The sequence below is a fragment of the Phocoena phocoena genome, chromosome 15 (genome assembly GCF_963924675.1).
Source record: "Phocoena phocoena chromosome 15, mPhoPho1.1, whole genome shotgun sequence".
Taxonomy (NCBI): domain Eukaryota; kingdom Metazoa; phylum Chordata; class Mammalia; order Artiodactyla; family Phocoenidae; genus Phocoena; species Phocoena phocoena.
The window spans coordinates 17,383,009-17,400,486 of NC_089233.1; the positions used below are offsets into that span (position 1 = coordinate 17,383,009).

A 17,478-nucleotide genomic window follows, 5' to 3' on the forward strand; every position below is an offset into this window, starting at 1 on the left:
AACCACAGCAGAGTTACCCAGCCCGAAGTGTCAGCAGTGCTGAGGTTGAAAAACCCTGCTTTAGATGAAAAGCCAATATCATTTGCATTGTAAAATAGATCTGATAAAAACAAAACTTCCTTCGTCCATTCTGGTCAGACAGTGTTCTACTTCACAGTGTTAAAGACAGTAGAATCAGACCAATACTTTTTCTTCAGTGTAATTAGAAGGATTAAAAGGCAGTCGACACAGGAATGCCTTGTCATCATGTGATTCAGTTCTCTCAGTGCTGTCCTTGGTCGCTGGAAGGTGCCTCAGATATGGCCAGGGGTGCCTCCGTTGCCCAGCACAGAACAGACTCGGGATCGGGGTGCCTTTGACGCTGTTGCTGCCGTTTGGTTCCGGCTTCACAGCAACCCTGTAAGATGAAAGCCAGCTGTGGTCAGGAGGCGAGCAGAGCCTCTGGGGACTGAGGGATTGCCTGCTCAGTTAATGACAAAATGGAGAGTGGAACCCGTGGGTGTGGAGTTCCCACCCTGCCCTGCTTCTCCGTTTCCGGTGTGGAAGCCTGAGCTTGGGTTCTATCCCTACAGCAGGAGTGATGGAGCATGGGGTGGGGGAGATTTTCTGTGGAATTTTCTAGAACCTTCTAGCTGTATCCTATCATTGGATGCCATGACTCTTTATCAAGTCATGATTGGTCTTGTTTCCACCTGAAGCACCTGCCGGCAGGCGGATCCCAGCAAGTTCCTGAAGGTTTTCCCTGCCATCCTGACCCTGCCACCCACTTTGCACCTCCTCATCAGGTCCACGTGTCCCCGGCAACACACTCCCTCCAGGCCCTACAAGTCCTGCTGCTAGCTTCCTAGCTCAGCTCTTTCTAGCTCAGCTCTTTCTCTTCCTCTTAGAAATCCGTCCCCAGAGTAATGGCAGAACCTTGTCCTTCTTTTTGCCCTCTTGCTGAGAAGAGGGGCATGAACTGTCCTGTCTGGAGGTCCCTTGCTGAAGCGTGTGTTCACTTTGCTCTGCAGCAGCACTGTGGAAAGCAGGCAGATTTTCTCACGTGGTTCTCCTCCAAAATGTTTGCTTTGAAACGCAAGAGAGAACCAAAGTCTTTCTGCCACTCTTGGGCCCCTTGGATCTGTGACTCTTTCGCCCCTCGAGCCCCGCCCCCTTCAGGAAAGAACCGAGCCTCTTCCAGAGCACCGCTGCCGGCAGGGAAGTGATGGAACCCCGGCTCAAGGCGCCTCCTCAAGCGTGTTCTCATTCTCTAGAAGCGCTTCTCCAAGCAAGGAGGGCATCCAGCAAAACTGGCCATGGGACCGCCAAGTGGCCCTGAATTATGCTGAGTGATTGGCCAGGAGTGTGTTAGGGTTGGGATTTCCTTTCCCTTCAGGGTGCACATTTGGGCTTCAGCATCTTTGATCCAAAGGCAGATGGAACAGGTTCAGATTCTAAGTTCCTGGAAGCTAAAAGGAACCATGAAGAGAGAAGAGGGCGTCGCAGCAGGGGTGGGGGAGGGCACCCGTCCGCTCTCCTCTCCGTCATTCACTCGCCACTCATCCTGATCCATCGGCAGCCTGCCTCTGCATCTCCCTAATGTTCCCAGAGAGGCTGCCCCTGGCTTCCCTGAGGCAGAGGCAGAAGCGCGTCCTGGCGCACGTTCACGCCCCGGGACCCAGTATGGTGGTTTCGCCTCACTGAGCCCTGGTTTCCTCTTGCGTAAGATGGGGACCATAACAGTGAGGTGGTTGAGAGTTCTGAATGAAGAAGCCCCATAGGGTGACGACAGGGGGTCGGCCCTCCGTCTGTGCATTTCCTCCCTTCCACTGCGGAAGAACCAAGTAAAGATTGAGTGGATGCGGCCCCCTTCCCCGGGAAGGGCTGGAGTAGATGCCTCTGCTTTCTGTGCTGAAACTAGCTGATCTTCATAAAGTTCTGGGATCCTCTGCTGGCAGATGTCTGTGCCGTTACAAAGCACTGAAACCGTGGGGTAGTGGGATCCTACGGGGGCAGTAATCCTTTTGACTTTTCTTCTTGAAATATGGCGTAGAAATTCCGTAAAGAGGGAAAGCGTACCGGCAGGAGTGGTGCCTGGCCCCCAAACCTTGCTGAGTCCATAGTTTTCTCATGCTTTTGGTCCCTGTTCTAGGAGAGTGGCAGTTCCCAGAAGACTGGGAAGCACGGCCCAGGCCAAGACAAACCCCATGAGACTTACCGACTGCTGAAACGCAGGAATCTGATCATAGAGGCTGTCACCAACCTCCGCTTAATCGAGAGCTTATTCACGTAAGGAGTAGTCTGTCTGTCTGTCTTGCATTAGTAGTAAATCCCACATCAGTAGTCATCACCATCCACAGAAATGACTTAGAGGCATTTGCATCTCTCTTCTGCTGTATAGATTCTCATAGGAGCCCTTTGTGGTAGAAAGGATTTGCAGTCTGTGTGATTTGAAAGTGTAGACATGGAGGAATATCCATACACTTGACAGGGAGAGAATGATGGAGCAGGAAACAGAGGTCACGGGGAAAGTGCATCTACCTTGTTCCTTTAGGAATTTGGTGCTCAGGAAGGGGTGAGAGGAAACGGAGGCAGCTAATAGCATCAGCTTAGAAACATTGTTATTAATTCTCCAGGGAGCCTTTTGTTCAAACGGAAATCTTTTATGAAAACAAAAACAAAAGGGACTGTGAATGGATAAAGAAGATGTGGCACATATATACAATGGAATATTACTCAGCCCTAAAAAGAAACAAAATTGAGTTATTTGTAGTGAGGTGGATGGACCTAGAGTCTGTCGAACAGAGTGAAGTAAGTCAGAAAGAGAAAAACAAATACCGTATGCTAACGCTTATACATGGAATCAAAAAAAAAAAAAACGGTTCTGAAGAACCTAGGGGCAGGACAGGAATAAAGAGGAAGACATAGAAAATGGACTTGGGGACATGGGGTGGGAGGGCGAAGCTGGAGCAAAGTGAGAGTAGCATCGACTTATATACACTACCGAATGTAAAATAGTTCGCTGGTGGGAAGCAGCAGCATAGCACAGGGAGATCGGCTCAGTGCTTTGCGATGGCCTAGAGGGGTGGGATAGGGAGGGTGGGAGGGAGGCTCAAGAGGGAGGGGCTGTGGGGACACGCGTATGCATATGGCTGCTTCGCTTTCTTGTGTAGCAGAAACTAACACGGTATTGTGAAGTACAGTCCAATAAAGATCTATGAAAAAGAAAAAAAGGGGGGGACACGTGGAGCTTCTGTGTCCAGGGTGCTCCTGTTACCACCACGTCCTCAGAGGCATCCTTGGGCTTCTGGGCAGCCAAGGTCAAAGCCACTCGATTGGAAGGAGCCTTACCCTTGAGTCAAGGATGTGAGTTCTCTAACTAGGGGATGGGGAGACCGCCTGTGGATACTGCTGCCTGGGTCTCCTCTTCTGTGCAGGTGAGATGGAGCTAGGTGCTCCTAATATCCCTTCTGGACCTGCCATTCTGTGAGTAGTGATACAGAAACATCACCATAGTGACTCAGTAACATCTAGAGAGAAGATACGTGAGGAGAGGAGTCAAAAGAGCTTCAGATCTGAGGGTGTCAACGGTGGTAAACTGGAACATTCCTTAGCTGGATGTTGAATTAGCATGGAGACTCAGTGAAGACAGATTTCCATTACGGAGCTCAGTTTCTCCACCATCGGTTGTCTTGACTCATGTAATCTCTTTAGTTCCTGGTGAAAGGCTCAGAACGTGAAGCTGCTGTGAATGGTGGCTTGTCTTTAGCTAACTCATTTATCACAAAGAGAGATGATCTTTGCCATCTTAAGAAGTCATCCTTTCAGTGGTGAGACACCCTTTAATTCTCCCCTACTTTCTGCTGGATCCCATTAGGCAGGTGTCGGTTGCCTGGGTCTAGAAAGGCCTTCCCTGGTGAGACTGGGAATATTAACGGCTTATTCTGTGACGCTGCAGGATTCAGAAGATGATCATGGATCAGGAGAAGCAAGAAGGTGTGTCCACCAAGTGCTGCAAGAAGTCCATCGTGCGCTTGGTGCGGAACCTGTCCGAGGAAGGCCTTCTGAGGCTGTATCGGACGACAGTCATTCAAGACGGCATCAAGAAGAAGGTAACCACACAGACCACTGTGCGTGCTGGGTGTTTTCTTACCCAGTTTCCCACATCCTTGTCCCTCGGTTGTTCCTTTGTTGCCGATAGTTAGGAATTTCCCATTATGCCTCCTCACTGGGGCAACAGGGATTATCTCCACTTCCTGTGGAAGCGGGAAACAGAAAAGAGGAATAACCTGCTTGGATTGTAGAGCAGCCTGTGCAGCCCAAGGCAGGTGTCCTGCCCCACAGCCAGCCTTGAAGGAGAGGATGGTAATGGAGGCATATCCAGGTTCAGCTAACTAGCACTGGGAGAAATTAAGCAACATTTAGAAGGTGGAAAATTTAGGGCTTTCCCTGGTGGCACAGTGGTTCAGAATCCGCCTGCCAATGCAGGGGACACGGGTTCGAGCCCTGGTCCGGGAAGATCCCACATGCCACGGAGCAACTAAGCCCGTGTGCCACAACTGCTGAGCCTGTGCTCTAGAGCCCGTGAGCCACAACTACTGAAGCCCATGCGCCCAGAGCCTGTGCTCTGCAACAAGAGAAGCCACCGCAGTGAGAAGCCCATGCACCCCAACAAATAGTAGCCCCCGCTCGCCAAAACTAGAGAAAGCTCGAGCACAGCAACGAAGACCCAATGCGGCCAAAAATAAATTAAGGTGGAAAATTTAGACTAAGCAGCAAAAACATTAGCCACCGAAATCTGCAGCAACATATCCCAGAGGAAATGATGTCAGCGATTCAATTAGCATGCATTGCTGGGTCGTCCAGTGAGGACAGTGGATCTCTTCTTTCCCAATGTATCTGTTTCTGTAAAGTTTAAAGTTTGGGGCCATTCCCATAGCAACTGCAGCTCAGTGGCTTTGCACATATTCTAAGGCATAAATTTTTCAGGGTCAGAGTCATTTGAGATACCCGGCTGGGCGTTGGGACCAAAGGGAATGGTGCTGCGGAATAGGCATTTGTAATTTCCTGCCCTTTCTTCTGACTACGTTTTAAATCTCTGCCTTAAGAAAGCTCTGCTTTGATGTTTTGTTTTCTTAATAAGGTGGCAAGGTCATTTCTGGTCTTTTTTACTTTATTTTTTTGAGACCTTTGAAATTTGAGAGACATAGAGCAGTACTAGAAAATGACTTAAAAAGCTCTGTTTCTACCATCCCAAGTTGGGCAGCTCATCAGTTGTTATATCTGCTGTGGGTCCCCTTGACATCACCCCTCTCCCTTCCCCGGGCTGCCTGCCTCTCGTCCCCCTGAGCGTGGCAGGAGGTCCTGGTGCTGGCTGACCTCTCTCCCTGGGGGACAACAGCCCAGCCGGTCAGCAGCAATGCCTCTGATTTCTGTTGGTCTTCACAGAGCAGGTCTTTCCGACGTGCAGCCTCCTCAGGCAGTAACTGAGAGCAGGGGAATGAAATCTCCCCCAGCCTAGGAGTGGAGAGAGACTGTGTTTATGTGGACATATGGACATCTGCCGTGTCCCCCATGCCTATTTGTTTTTGTTTTTGTGGTACGCGGGCCTCTCACTGTTGTGGCCCCTCCCATTGCGGAGCTCAGGCTCAGCGGCCATGGCTCACGGGCCCAGCCGCTCCGCGGCACGTGGAATCCTCCCGAACCGGGGCACGAACCCGCGTCCACTGCATCGGCAGGCGGACTCTCCACCACTGCGCCACCAGGGAAGCCCCCCGCCATGCCTATTTGGTCGCCTATCCATCGGTGGTACCAGAGGGAGTGGGCAAGAGGTGGGGATGAGGAGTGAGTGTCCCAGGTGAACACTGAGGGTCGATCAGTGTCCCAGTGCTGGGGGCCTCTTGCCAGGGGGTTACCACTGTTGTCGCCCATTTGCCAGCTGGAAGGGCCGCCGTATTGTACCTCTGCCTCCAGAGTAAGCTTCAGTTTCTCTGGCACCCAGAGCGTGCGCTGCTGGCTGGCTCCCGCCGATCTGCTGGAGCCATGCTGGCTGGAGTTGCTGTGTCCGGCACCCGCCTTTTGCCGTTGCTCCTGCGTCCTGCCCTGTCCATCGGACTCTTGGGAAGTTGGCCCAGCCGTTTGGCTGTGGAAAGTGGGGAGCTAGGAATGCTTTGTATTTGCTCCTGGCTTATAGATTCTCTGAGGTGTTACCTAACTGTATCTCATTTGAACCTCACAAAACCACGAAAGCAGTTGGCAGGGCAGTGGGGAAGGGTCTCCATTTCCCAAGTGAGGAGCAGAAGAGATGGAGCTTTGTGTGGCCTTCGGAGTCGCTGTCCAGGCGTGGCCACCTGTTCCCCCGTGACCCACCCTCTTCAGGCCATTTTGGGCATTGAAGCCTGCTGGCCAGAGTTACTTGTTTAGAAAACCTTACCTTGCTGTCTCCTGGGGCCCAGGCCTCACACCCCCATCTGCTGCTCAGCACCTTGGAACAGCTAAAACGAAGAAGGCAGCCCTAGATCCTCTGTCACTTTGTTTAGAGGCACAGCCAGCAGGAGTCCCCCGATGGCACTCTCAGCAAGGGGAGATTAACGAAAGCAGCTGACCTCTTCCAGATGGAAGCCCTTGGGATTCCCGAGGGGCTGTGGGAAATGCTCAGCTAGCAGGATGGGGTGTCGGGAGCAGCCCCCCAGGTAGCAGCCGGGACCAGTGGGCCATGACAGCCCAGCTGGCACATTACGGATGGCGGAGCTTTCTGGCTTGGGCACTTGAGGGATCTAGATGCCAGAAACTGTAAGGGCACACTGTTTAGCATTTTACTTCCCGTTTCATAACTGCCTTTTGGAAATGTCAGTGACAGCAGGTATGACCAGGGTTCCACCAGGGAACCGAGTTGTGGAACTAAGTCTCCCCTGGCACCTCCCCAGCCCTTTGGGACCCCCGACCTCTCTCCATAGGTGGATCTGGTGGTGCACCCGTCCATGGACCAGAACGACCCTCTCGTGAGAAGTGCCATCGAGCAGGTTCGTTTCCGGATGTCCAATTCAAGCACAGCCAACAGGCAAGTGGCAGCTCCCACGGGAATTCACAGTGACGCTGACTCGGTTTGTGTTCCAACCTGAAGCAGTTTCCACAAAAGCCCTTTATTCATACTTTTGTGCAATCAGTGAAGTCACTGGTTGGGGTTTATGGTTCATGATCCCCTAGCCTCAAAAAGAATCAATTTCTGGATTCTTTAAGAGGAAAAAATCCTAACATTCTTCTTTTTTTAATTTTTATTGTATATTGGGGCATAGTTGATTAACAATATTATTACTTTCAGGTTATACATATATGTGTGTGTGTGTGTGTGTGTGTGTGTGTGTGTGTGTAAAGTTATACATGTACCTATTCTTGTTCAAATTCTTTTCCCATTTGGGCTGTTAGAGAATAATGAGCAGAGTTCCCCTCTGCTAACATTCTTAATTCTATGCTCTCTAATAGAGTGTGGACAGAGTGCTCTAAGTCAGGCCCTATGACATGTGAGACTTGCATAGTTTATAATATAGCTCAGAACGATTGTGGTTGCCTTTCTGAGGTCTTCTCTCATTTTGTTCATAAACCACCTAATGGACTGGCAGAAAGCTCGGTGGGAGAACGTTCTCAGTTGGCTTTAAATTAGAGGTGGCGCCTGGGCTCGCAGATGTTGGTTTGTGTGACCTGCCATGCCTTGGCCACAGGGGCTTTGAGTCAGTTACCAATTAATTTCATGTCAAATTCCTGATTTCTGGCATCGATGAAAGTGTCAGCGGTCCCAGCACATTGGGCAGCCCTTCTCGTGAGGTAGGAGCTGCCCCGTAGGTGGGGGTCCACTGTCCAGGTCACCCCCAAAATGTCCAGTGCCCCGACACATTTTATCCGTTTACATCACCTGTTTGGCCCCTACAGGCAGTTGATTTGAAACCCCAGGGCCAAATTCTTGAGGACAGGCCCTGTCCTTTCTCAGCCCTTGGTTTTCTAACATCTTATATTTGAACTTCAGGGTTAAAGCGCCCCAGCCTCCAGTGCCTCAAGGGGAAGCTGAAGAAGAAAGTCAAGGAAAAGGGGGCCCAAGAGGATCGGGAGACTCTCAGCTGAATGCTTCCTCTAAAGTAGAAAGTGGACGGGTGAAGAAGACTGATGAGAAAATGGGCATAACCCAGCTGAAAAACTATCACCCTGTTGTAGGTAAAAAGCAGCTTCTTGTCAGGGTCTGTTTGTGTTTCATTTGGTCTTCTGAGTCGCTTGGTGTTGCACATCCGAGCCCTGGGCTGCAGGCAGAGTCAGGTCTGAATCAACAGCTGGGGTCGTGGGGGGCTGGTCACGTGCCAGCATCAGTTTTCCTGTCTGTAAAATGGGGGTGATTCAAGGCTGTTGTGAGGCCCAGGTGAAATTATGCCAAGTCCCAACCTGAGGAATTGTTCACAAAGATTAACTCTTTCTGCTGAATACCCTTGGGCTGGAACATTCTGTAAACCACAGAAAATCTCTGCCTTTCCTGAGCCCACAAGCCTCTGGTAGTTACAGCCACTGATGGGTTTGAGCATTCATCTAATTTTCTGGGATGCAGATCTCAGACAGGGCTCCCTCCCCTCACCCCACACCAAGCTGCTCTGACGTCAGCTTGTGCTGGGCCGGTGCCCACGGCCGGGCCTTCGTAGTTGGGGTGTAGTTGTAGTTTCTGGTCACAGCATGCAGCTGGAGGAGGAGGACGATGGTGACGGCTCACAGACTTCTGTCAGGCAGAAACGTCCTGGTGGGGGACCCGGCAACCCGGGGATTCTGAGCAGGGGAGGTCATTTGTGTGACTTCCCTTGCTGAGGGCTCCGGGCACAGGGACTTGGCCCAGACTCTTAAGGTGTCACAGTTAGAAAGTACAGATGGAGGGAGAAACCTGCGCACGAGGCAGCGCAGCGGAGCAGCACGTGCACCTGAGTGGACAAGAGGCAGCCGGGAGCTCTTTGCGCGGTCCAGGCCTGACGGCAGAGGAGGGGCCCTGCGGTCCCTTGTCCTCGCCACCCTGTTCCTGTGCCTCCCTTGGCTCTCACCGGTCTCCTCTCGCTGGGGAAAGTCAAGGAGCACTTTGTGTCAAAGAAATAAGCTGTTTAGAAGAACCTCGATTCTGGGATGTTTTGCACAGTCCCCGTCAGCCTCAGGTCCTCTTGCTGGGGTCTGTCGTGGTGGCCCCCTGCCCTTTTACACTCCGGCTCACCTCCTGCGCACTCCTCCTTCCTTGCTCCACCCCGTCACTCGGGCCAACCGGCCCTTCCTCGATTGTGCCAGGCACACCCCCGTCTCAGGCTTCTTGCATTCGCCCCGGGGGGCACGTCGCCCAGGTGTCTGCATGGTCCGCTCCCTCACCAACTCAAGGATGTCCCTTAAGGCCTCTCCCCAGTGAGACCTTCCAGTCCTCTGTAGAATTGTAGCCCTCCTCTGCCTTCCTTGCTTTATTTTCTGCATCAGCTCTTTCCGTCTGATGTACTGTCTTCGGTAGTTTGTTACTGTCTGCCCTTTCCCGCTAGAAAGTAAGTCCCGTGAGGGTGAAAACATTTGCCGTCTCCCTGGCCCCTGGGATACAGTGGCACTCAATAGTTTTTGAATGAATTGAACTCAATTGAATCTGGGATTTTCAAGCATCGCCCTCCTTTCTTGCCCCAGTTCCTGGACTTGGGCGTTCTCTAGGGTTTCTGCCCAAAATGCCTCGCCTGCGGGTGATCCACATGTTTCTGTGGTACCTGATCTATGGGCACCCTGCCAAGGACACGGTGGAGAAGCCGGGCTTCAGCAGCGAAAGGAGGACGGGAGCCCCATCCTCCTCCGGGAGCAACTTGGAGGCCTCCTTGGATGCCCCACCCCAGGACGCCCAGGATGGAGCCACCCGGGAGGGTGAAGTGGAGCTCTCCACGGAGACCGGTGAGATGCCCTGGGCAGGCAGGCCCCAGTGGGGTCCAGAGGGGAGTCATGGTGGTTCCTTGTCCTTATGACCTGAACCGGCTGAGTCCCCTATTGCCCTGATCCAAACAAAGACATAATCCAAGCGTCCTGAGCCTCCGGGCTTCCTGCCTGACAAGGAGGGTGTTGCCCTAGTTCGTGGTGAGAGGGAACCAAGACCTACTGGGAGGTGATAACAGCATCATGACCGGGGACCCTGTCTCAGGACTGACCCCTGTTTTCTCCCAGTGTACGTGGATGAAGCCTCGTGGACGCGCTACATCCCTCCCGTCCCAGTCCACAAGGACTTTGGCTTCGGCTGGGCTCTGGTCAGTGACATTCTCCTCTGCCTGCCCCTCTCCATCTTCACCCAGATTGTGCAAGTCAGCTACAAGGTACTGGTGACTCCCAGGCTTTCTCAGGGGCTGGTCCCTCAGCTCCATACCAGAGGGCCTGCACTCACCTGTCAAGAGAAAATGCTTGCAGTTGCCTGGCTGGCTGGGTGGCTCGATAGATAGATAGATAGGTAGGTAGATAGATAGGTAGGTAGGTAGAGAGAGAGAGAGAGAGAGAGAGGCTAGATAGATAGATAGATAGATAGATAGACAAAGAAAGAAAGAAAGAGAAAGGCAGACAGAATAGATTGGGTGGATGGATGGATAGATGGTGAGTCCAGGGAAATATTTCAAAGACTTGTTCTTCTAGATCAGTCAAAAGACAGACAATTATGGTATAGCAATAAAATATATTTTTACAAATTTGGTAAATACAGAAAAAGGAAGAAATAGAAATTACCATAGAAATGCTATAACTTCATCACTCAGAGGTATCACTGCTAGTGTTTTTGGTGCATTTTCTTCTAGTCTTTTTCTTCCTATGCCATGTTTGTATGTAATGCATGTGTATATATGTGAGGTCTTCCTTTTTAAAAAAAACTGAATTGAGACCATACTGTATTCACTCTTTTATGATCTGTTCTTTCCACTGAACAATGTATTGTATTTTCCACATCGTTGCTTTACCTTGATATTAAGTAAATCCATAGTATTCCTTCTTATGCATGTACCCTAATGTATTTTAACCACTACTCTATTTTTGGACATTTAAGCTCCAGTTTCCTGGTGGTGTAAGTGACATGTTGATGGATACTTTTTGTTAGATGTATTTGTGGGCAGCTCCAAAATTTTTCGTCTTGGGTTAAGGATAGAAGTGGAATCCCTGGCTTTGAAGGCAATAAGCATCCTTCATCCTTTTTAAATTTTTAAAATATGAATAAATATATTCCCCTATTGTCCTCCAGAAATGTTTTAGTACTTTGCATGCCCACCAGCAGTGAATGAGGCCACCTGTTTACTGTACCCAGCAGTGTGGCAGATGGGTTGGAGGGGAGGGGCGTCAGGACTGAGAAATGTGGGGGGTTTGGAGTGACAGGCAAGAGGGGGCTCTCTTCCTGTGGAATGGATGGCCAGATTCTGCGAGACCACAGCCTGGAAAGTAGGGGTGTTTTTTTCACAATTCTTGCCATTCACCCTGTCCTTGAGGGTGAGCTGAGCCTGAAAATCACCTCTCAGGTGGACAACCTCGAGGAGTTTCTGAACGACCCTCTGAAGAAGCACACGCTGATCCGCTTTCTCCCCAGGCCCATCCGGCAACAGCTTCTGTACAAGAGGTGAGGTCCCTGCAGCCGACTCAGGGCGGCCGAAGGTCCTGGTAGGCCCCTTGGAGTTAGGCTTCTGAGTAATCGTTGACCAGGAAGAGGAAAGGTTTCTGCCTGCCAGGTTGTAGCGACCCAAGGTCATTAATTCAGCCACCTGTGCCTTCTACATAAAGCACAGAGGCAAATGCAGTGTGGGCTGGGACATTTTAGTACTTGCTTTCAAGGTTCTTTTAAAGTAAAATCTGCTGACAAAGACTGCAGGTAATGAGGTGGGTCTTTCCTTTAATTACTTCTACTTTCGAACTCAAGCCCCCCAAGTAGAATCAATGCCCCGTTGCCCTGGTTGGTGTTGGGATGAGGGTTCTGGGTCTCAGCACAGTTCAGGCCCGAGGCCTGTCCTCAGGGTCCCAGAGGTCGAAGAGAGGAGAAGAAGCAAGTCACATCACCCCCTCACCCCCATGCAGACCCCCTGACGGCAGCTGAGAACCCGCCACCCCCCTCTTTTCCAGACGTTACATTTTCTCGGTGGTGGAGAACCTTCAGAAGCTGTGCTACATGGGGCTGCTCCAGTTCGGGCCCACAGAGAAGTTTCAGGATAAAGATCAGGTAACAGCCTCCAGGCCCAGATGAAGGTGGTCCTGATGCCTAAGCGCAGTTTCCAGACACCTCACCCGGTGCTGAGGCTGAGGCTCTCCCCTCACCCCATCCGGTGTCTCCCTCGTAGGTCTTTATCTTCTTGAAGAAGAACGTGGTCATCGTGGACACCACCACCTGTGACCCCCATTACAACCTGGCCCACAGCAGCCGGCCCTTCGAGAGGCGTCTCTACGTCCTGAACTCAATGCAGGACGTGGAGAACTATTGGTTCGATCTGCAGTGCGTCTGCCTCAACACCCCGCTAGGTACCATCCATCTTTACTGGGCTCGCTGTTTTCCCTCCTTTCTGTGGGATAGCGGGAGTTAGAGCTAGAAGAGACTGGAAGCCACCTGCTGGTTTTCCGACTGCCCCCCAGAGGCCTGGAGTGTCCTGGAAGCTCCCTTAGAAAGGGCAGTGGTGGGCCTTACCTGGGAGGGCCACTAGCCCTCCACCCCATTGAGCCCACGCAGCTTCGCTTTTGTCTTTATTCTTTTGCTCCTTCAGTAGGTATTTATTGAACACCTTGTGTGTGTCTGTCTTTTCCCGCGCCCGATCACACAGCAACAGGACTTATGCTGTCTTGGCAAAGACACAGCACACAGAGATCCAGAGTGTGATAAGAGCTGGGGAGGAAACACACTGGGTGGTGAATCGAGGGTGTTTTACTGGGCTGGTCAGGAGCGGCCTTTCTGAGGAGGAGACTTTGAGCTGAGTTCTAAAGGGTGGGGCCGAGCCCGCCGTGACCAGAGCTGACGAGGAGCATCCCAGGCAGGTGCAACAGCCCCGAGTGTTGATGGAGAAACAGAAGAGGCTGGTGTGCGTGGGAGGGGAGTGGCAGCTGATGAGATGGAGAAGCAGGCAGGAAGCAGACTCTGGGGCCTTGCAGGACACGGGGAGAGTTTAAGTTTGTTCTAAGAGCAGCGAGAAGCCATTGGAGGTTGTAAGCCAAGATCTCAGGTCTTTCAGAGTTGCCCTGGCTGCTGTGTGGAGAACAGACTGAGAGGCACCAGAGTGGAAGCGGGGAGACCAGCTAGGGGCTGTGATTCAGGTCCAGGAGAGGTCCGCTGGTGATAGTGCAGGACAGAGGACAGGCTGGGAGGTGTTTAGGAGGAGGGACTGACCAGACTGTCCAGTGGGTCAGATGACTTGGGCTTTGAGTTAAGCCTTGGCTTGTTTTTTCTTCTCTCTCTGGAACATCCCGACCTATGTTCACCTTGCAGATGGCCACTCCTACTTCAAGCATTCTCTCTCCGAGAAAGCCTTTCCAGCATCTTTACTGTCATCTGATGTCATTCTGGGAATTCCTTGAGTACAGGGAATTTGGCTTGTATCCCCAGCGTGTCTCAGAGTGCCTGGTACATAGGTGACATCCCGTAAATGTTTGTGGAATGAATGGAAGGTTTGTAGAAGGCGTTAGAACCTCCAGTCTTGTGCTCTTTCCTCTAAGCCAGTTTTCATCAGTTCCGTTCTTGCCACCTGTCCCAGGAGGAAAAGGACGCCACAGTGCATCTGCACCCGGGAGAGGACTCCCTCTCTTCCTTCTGTCACAGAGCTGGAAGATCAAGGTTACACTTTGATTTTTGCAGAGCAGGGGCCACATGTTTATTGGGTAGAACTGTTTAATGCCCATACGCTAATGAGCACTCGTAGAGGTACTTGAATGGGTCCAGACAAATTTTAGAATCAGTGTTTTGTAGAATCCTCTGGCATCAGCAGTGAGCTAGGCTTTTACCAGGGCAGATTTTAAAGTGCCCTAACTCCCCTGCATTTTATACCTAGATAAAAATTTGCGAACCAGTATGTTATTTGCACCAGAGTTTTTCAGGCTTGACCACTGGTGAATTTCCATCCCTTCCCATGTTCGTGAGCCGAAACGTCGGGGGGCTTATTGAGTCCGTTAATCAGGCATTGATTGTCCATTCAACAGACATTTGAGGGGGTTCTGCCCCATCAATAATGAGACGTGAGGATCCTTTAAAGTGAGGCTCCCAGAGCATGAGTGCACACAGGCAGCACCTGGGAAACCCGCTGAAATGCGGATTACTGGGCGCGGTCCAGGGATTTGGATTCAGCTGCCCTGGGGAGGACCTGAATCTGCATCTCCCACAGACAGCTTGGTGATGCAAGGTGAAGCATTGCCTGAAGTCCTCTTAGGTTCAAGGTCCATTCAAATGCATTACCTTGGGTGAGCTCTTTGTAACCTCCTGAGCCTCAGTTTCTTCATTTCTAATCTGGGAGCACCACCACTGCCTTGTGGGGCTGAGGTGAAGCTTGAACCAGACATCTCACGTAAAGCTCCAGCTGGGAGGTGCAGGGTATGGACTCTCCCCACTGACCATGTTATGAGAGGCTCTTCGGTAGTCTGCAAATTATCATAGCCTTCCCTGGCCTGACACAAGCAACAGTTTTTTTGTTTGTTTGTTTTGTTTTTTTCAAGCAACGGTTTTAATAGTATTTTATATTTCCTTGCAAGAGATGCTTTATTGTGGAATCATTGAATGTAATTTCCCAACTAAATTAATGCACCTCTCGGGCACTCAGGAAACGTCTGGCTGTTCCTGGAGCCCAGTGCGCCCAGGGAGACTGTGACGCTGCCTCGCACTGTCTAGATCCCCACCAGCCCGACCCTGGCAGCCACCACCGTGAGCAGCCGTTTTCACTCATCACTTCCTCTGTGCGACACACAACTCCCCGGGGCATCCCCCTGGAAGGAAGAAGGCGTGGGCTTTCTCTGGTTGCCTGCTCGCCTTGCCGCCTTAATAGAGTACAGGCGGCACGCAGACCCTTTTCTCAGGTTCACGACCAGCTTTAACTCTCTGCCTTCTGCATTTTGTGCAAGGAGGTCCACCAGTTTCAGACCCTCTCCCCTGGTGGAGAGCCTGGTCACAGAAAGGGAAGCCAGGCTTCTCCTGCCACCTCGCGGCAGGCCGTGGCCAGCAGACCGTGGCAGGAAGGTGTCCTCAGCGGGGCTTGTGTCTGGTTTCCTAGGCGTGGTGCGCTGCCCGCGCATCCGGAAGAACAGCGGCCCAGATCAGGGCAGCGATGAGGAGGGCAGTCTGCAGAAGGAGCAGGAGAGCGCCATGGACAAGCACACCCTGGAGCGCAAGTGTGCCATGATGGAGTACACCGCGTGCGTCCCCGCCCCGCCCCGCCCCCACACGCAGAGCCGCGGGGGTCCTGGTCCTGCGGGCTCTGGCCCGCCCCCCATCGGGCTTCCCCGTCAGGCCCGGAAGCCTGAGTCTCTGGTGCCAAGGCTGCAAGTTGGTGGCCGTGGGTGCAGAAATTGGGAATTTTACATAACAGTCTGGGTTTCTGACAAGCCCTTTACTTCCACCTGCCAGGTGTTTTTCTGGGAAGGTAACAGTTAATAATAAATGCCCCCTGCCCACTCCATGAGCTCTCTTTTCACTTCCCAAGGAGGGCTTGTTTTCTGTTTATTTCCATCTCCCAGGGGCAGCCGTGAGGTCGTGGATGAAGGCTTTATCCCCGGAGATGGGCTGGGAGCTGCTGGGCTCGATTCCAGTTTCTACGGACACCTAAAGCGAAACTGGATCTGGACCAGCTACATCATCGACAAGGCCAAAAAGGTGGGCTTTCAGGACGGGGGCATCCACCCCTGGGCCCCAACCTGGGGGGCTGCCATTGCTACTCACCTGTGTGTCCCTTTCCTGGCTCACAGATTTTGAACTGGCCAAACCAAAACTGACCAGAGACACAAATAATTACTTCCATATATACTAAAGGCATGTCAGGCCCCTTAAATATCTGCCTGGCCTTTTTTTTTTTCCCCCCAATGGATTCTAATTTATTCTGCAATGTGGACAAGTATTCCTTTTTAAAACAAAGAACAGAAAGTCTGTAAGACAAAGGTCACATGGGGAGGGGGTTCGTGTGTGACAGGAGGGTGGCAGTCCCCGCACAGCCTCTTCGTCAGAGACTCGTGCAACTCAGCGCTGTGGCTGCCCTGGGCTCCCCGGGATCCATGAAAGCTCACACTTTATCCGGTGCCATCCTCGTCTTTTAGGAGACCACCGCGTCGGAGAACGGGCTCACGGTGAGGCTGCAGACGTTTCTGTCCAAGCGCCCGTTGCCTCTTGGCGCTGGAGGTACGTGGGCCAGGAGTTCAGCAGAAATAGACGTGGGACTGTCTCGGGCCGACACGCTCGCTGCACATTGGCTTCGGCTTCTGGCCTTCGCAGAGGTCATTCTGCAGCGGCGGTGTCCTGTGCTTATTTCCAGGCAACGGCAGGTTGACTGTCTGGGGAGAAGCGCGAGCGGGATCGGGGCTCTGTGCTGACAGAGAAGAACACTTTGAGGTTGGCCGAGAGCCCACGCTGGACAGGAACCAGAAAGTGAGGGGTGGGAAAAGCCAGAAGCGCAAACGGCTGAAGAAGGACCCTGGGAAGAAGATCAAGAGAAAGAAAAAAGGTTTCGGGATGCTCGTTCGTGTTTGCCAGGCTTGCCTTTGCATGTACGGTCTGGCTGGGGATGGACAGCAGCCTCCCCGCAGCCCAGCCTGAGCTCTGCCTTCAGACTCGGGTTCCGTCTCCTTAAATGTGGAGCACTAACTCTGCGTGATCACGTTTTATTTTCCACACCCAGCCTGCTGACCGAGAGGGCCTCGAACTGACTCTGTAACTTCCCCCTGCTTTCTCTGTCTCTGCATTGTGTAGAACCTTTTCACTTAGTAACTCCCTCAGTTCAAATTTCTAATTTCTTCTCAACTGGGAAAAAAAAAAACCTTGGCAAAAAGTCCATAGCAAAGTCCTCATCACAACCAGCCCAAATCCTATTATTCTTTTGGTTTGCTTTTTAATATCTGCATCTGTGCTAATCAGGGCAAAGTTTAAAGTTATGTTGTGTTTTTAAATCAGAGGCAACGTGGGTGTCACTTAAGCCTGCAGGATCTCTCCAGATCTTGTGAACCCATCGTGTGCGGTGCCTTATAGATTGTCCTTTTGGAGTCTTCATTTGGGCGGTATTTACAGCGAAGGAGGGCATTACAAGGCAAAATACGTGGTGGTGTCGATTTGAATCTAAATGCTCTTGCCCACTTTTCTCCTGCCCTCATTTGGAAGACACTCACTAAACAAGCAGTCTTTGGGAATTGGCAGTAGCACATGGTAGCATATGGCGTCTGCCTGTGAAACTACCACCAGCGACTCCCCGAGGGGAAGTAACTTTGGGAAACCCAGTGGTTGAGAGCTCCAGGTTCCAATCCTGTCTGCTGCTTACTAGGCTCTGACTTTGGGCACGG

General features: G+C 51.8%; 1 protein-coding gene across 1 annotated transcript in view; it reads left to right on the forward strand.

Annotated features, from left to right (window-relative positions):
- Nucleotides 1–17,478, forward strand: part of GTF3C1 (general transcription factor IIIC subunit 1) — a 71,022-nt gene that overhangs the window by 31,443 nt on the left and 22,101 nt on the right. Inside the window, exons 11-23 of the mRNA XM_065893191.1 lie at nucleotides 2,132–2,268; nucleotides 3,938–4,091; nucleotides 6,936–7,039; nucleotides 8,000–8,184; nucleotides 9,655–9,909; nucleotides 10,177–10,322; nucleotides 11,499–11,596; nucleotides 12,094–12,190; nucleotides 12,309–12,486; nucleotides 15,210–15,351; nucleotides 15,673–15,808; nucleotides 16,246–16,327; nucleotides 16,461–16,649. Coding sequence (XP_065749263.1) covers nucleotides 2,132–2,268; nucleotides 3,938–4,091; nucleotides 6,936–7,039; nucleotides 8,000–8,184; nucleotides 9,655–9,909; nucleotides 10,177–10,322; nucleotides 11,499–11,596; nucleotides 12,094–12,190; nucleotides 12,309–12,486; nucleotides 15,210–15,351; nucleotides 15,673–15,808; nucleotides 16,246–16,327; nucleotides 16,461–16,649 — 1,903 coding nt within the window. The remainder of the gene's footprint in view (nucleotides 1–2,131; nucleotides 2,269–3,937; nucleotides 4,092–6,935; nucleotides 7,040–7,999; nucleotides 8,185–9,654; nucleotides 9,910–10,176; nucleotides 10,323–11,498; nucleotides 11,597–12,093; nucleotides 12,191–12,308; nucleotides 12,487–15,209; nucleotides 15,352–15,672; nucleotides 15,809–16,245; nucleotides 16,328–16,460; nucleotides 16,650–17,478) is intronic.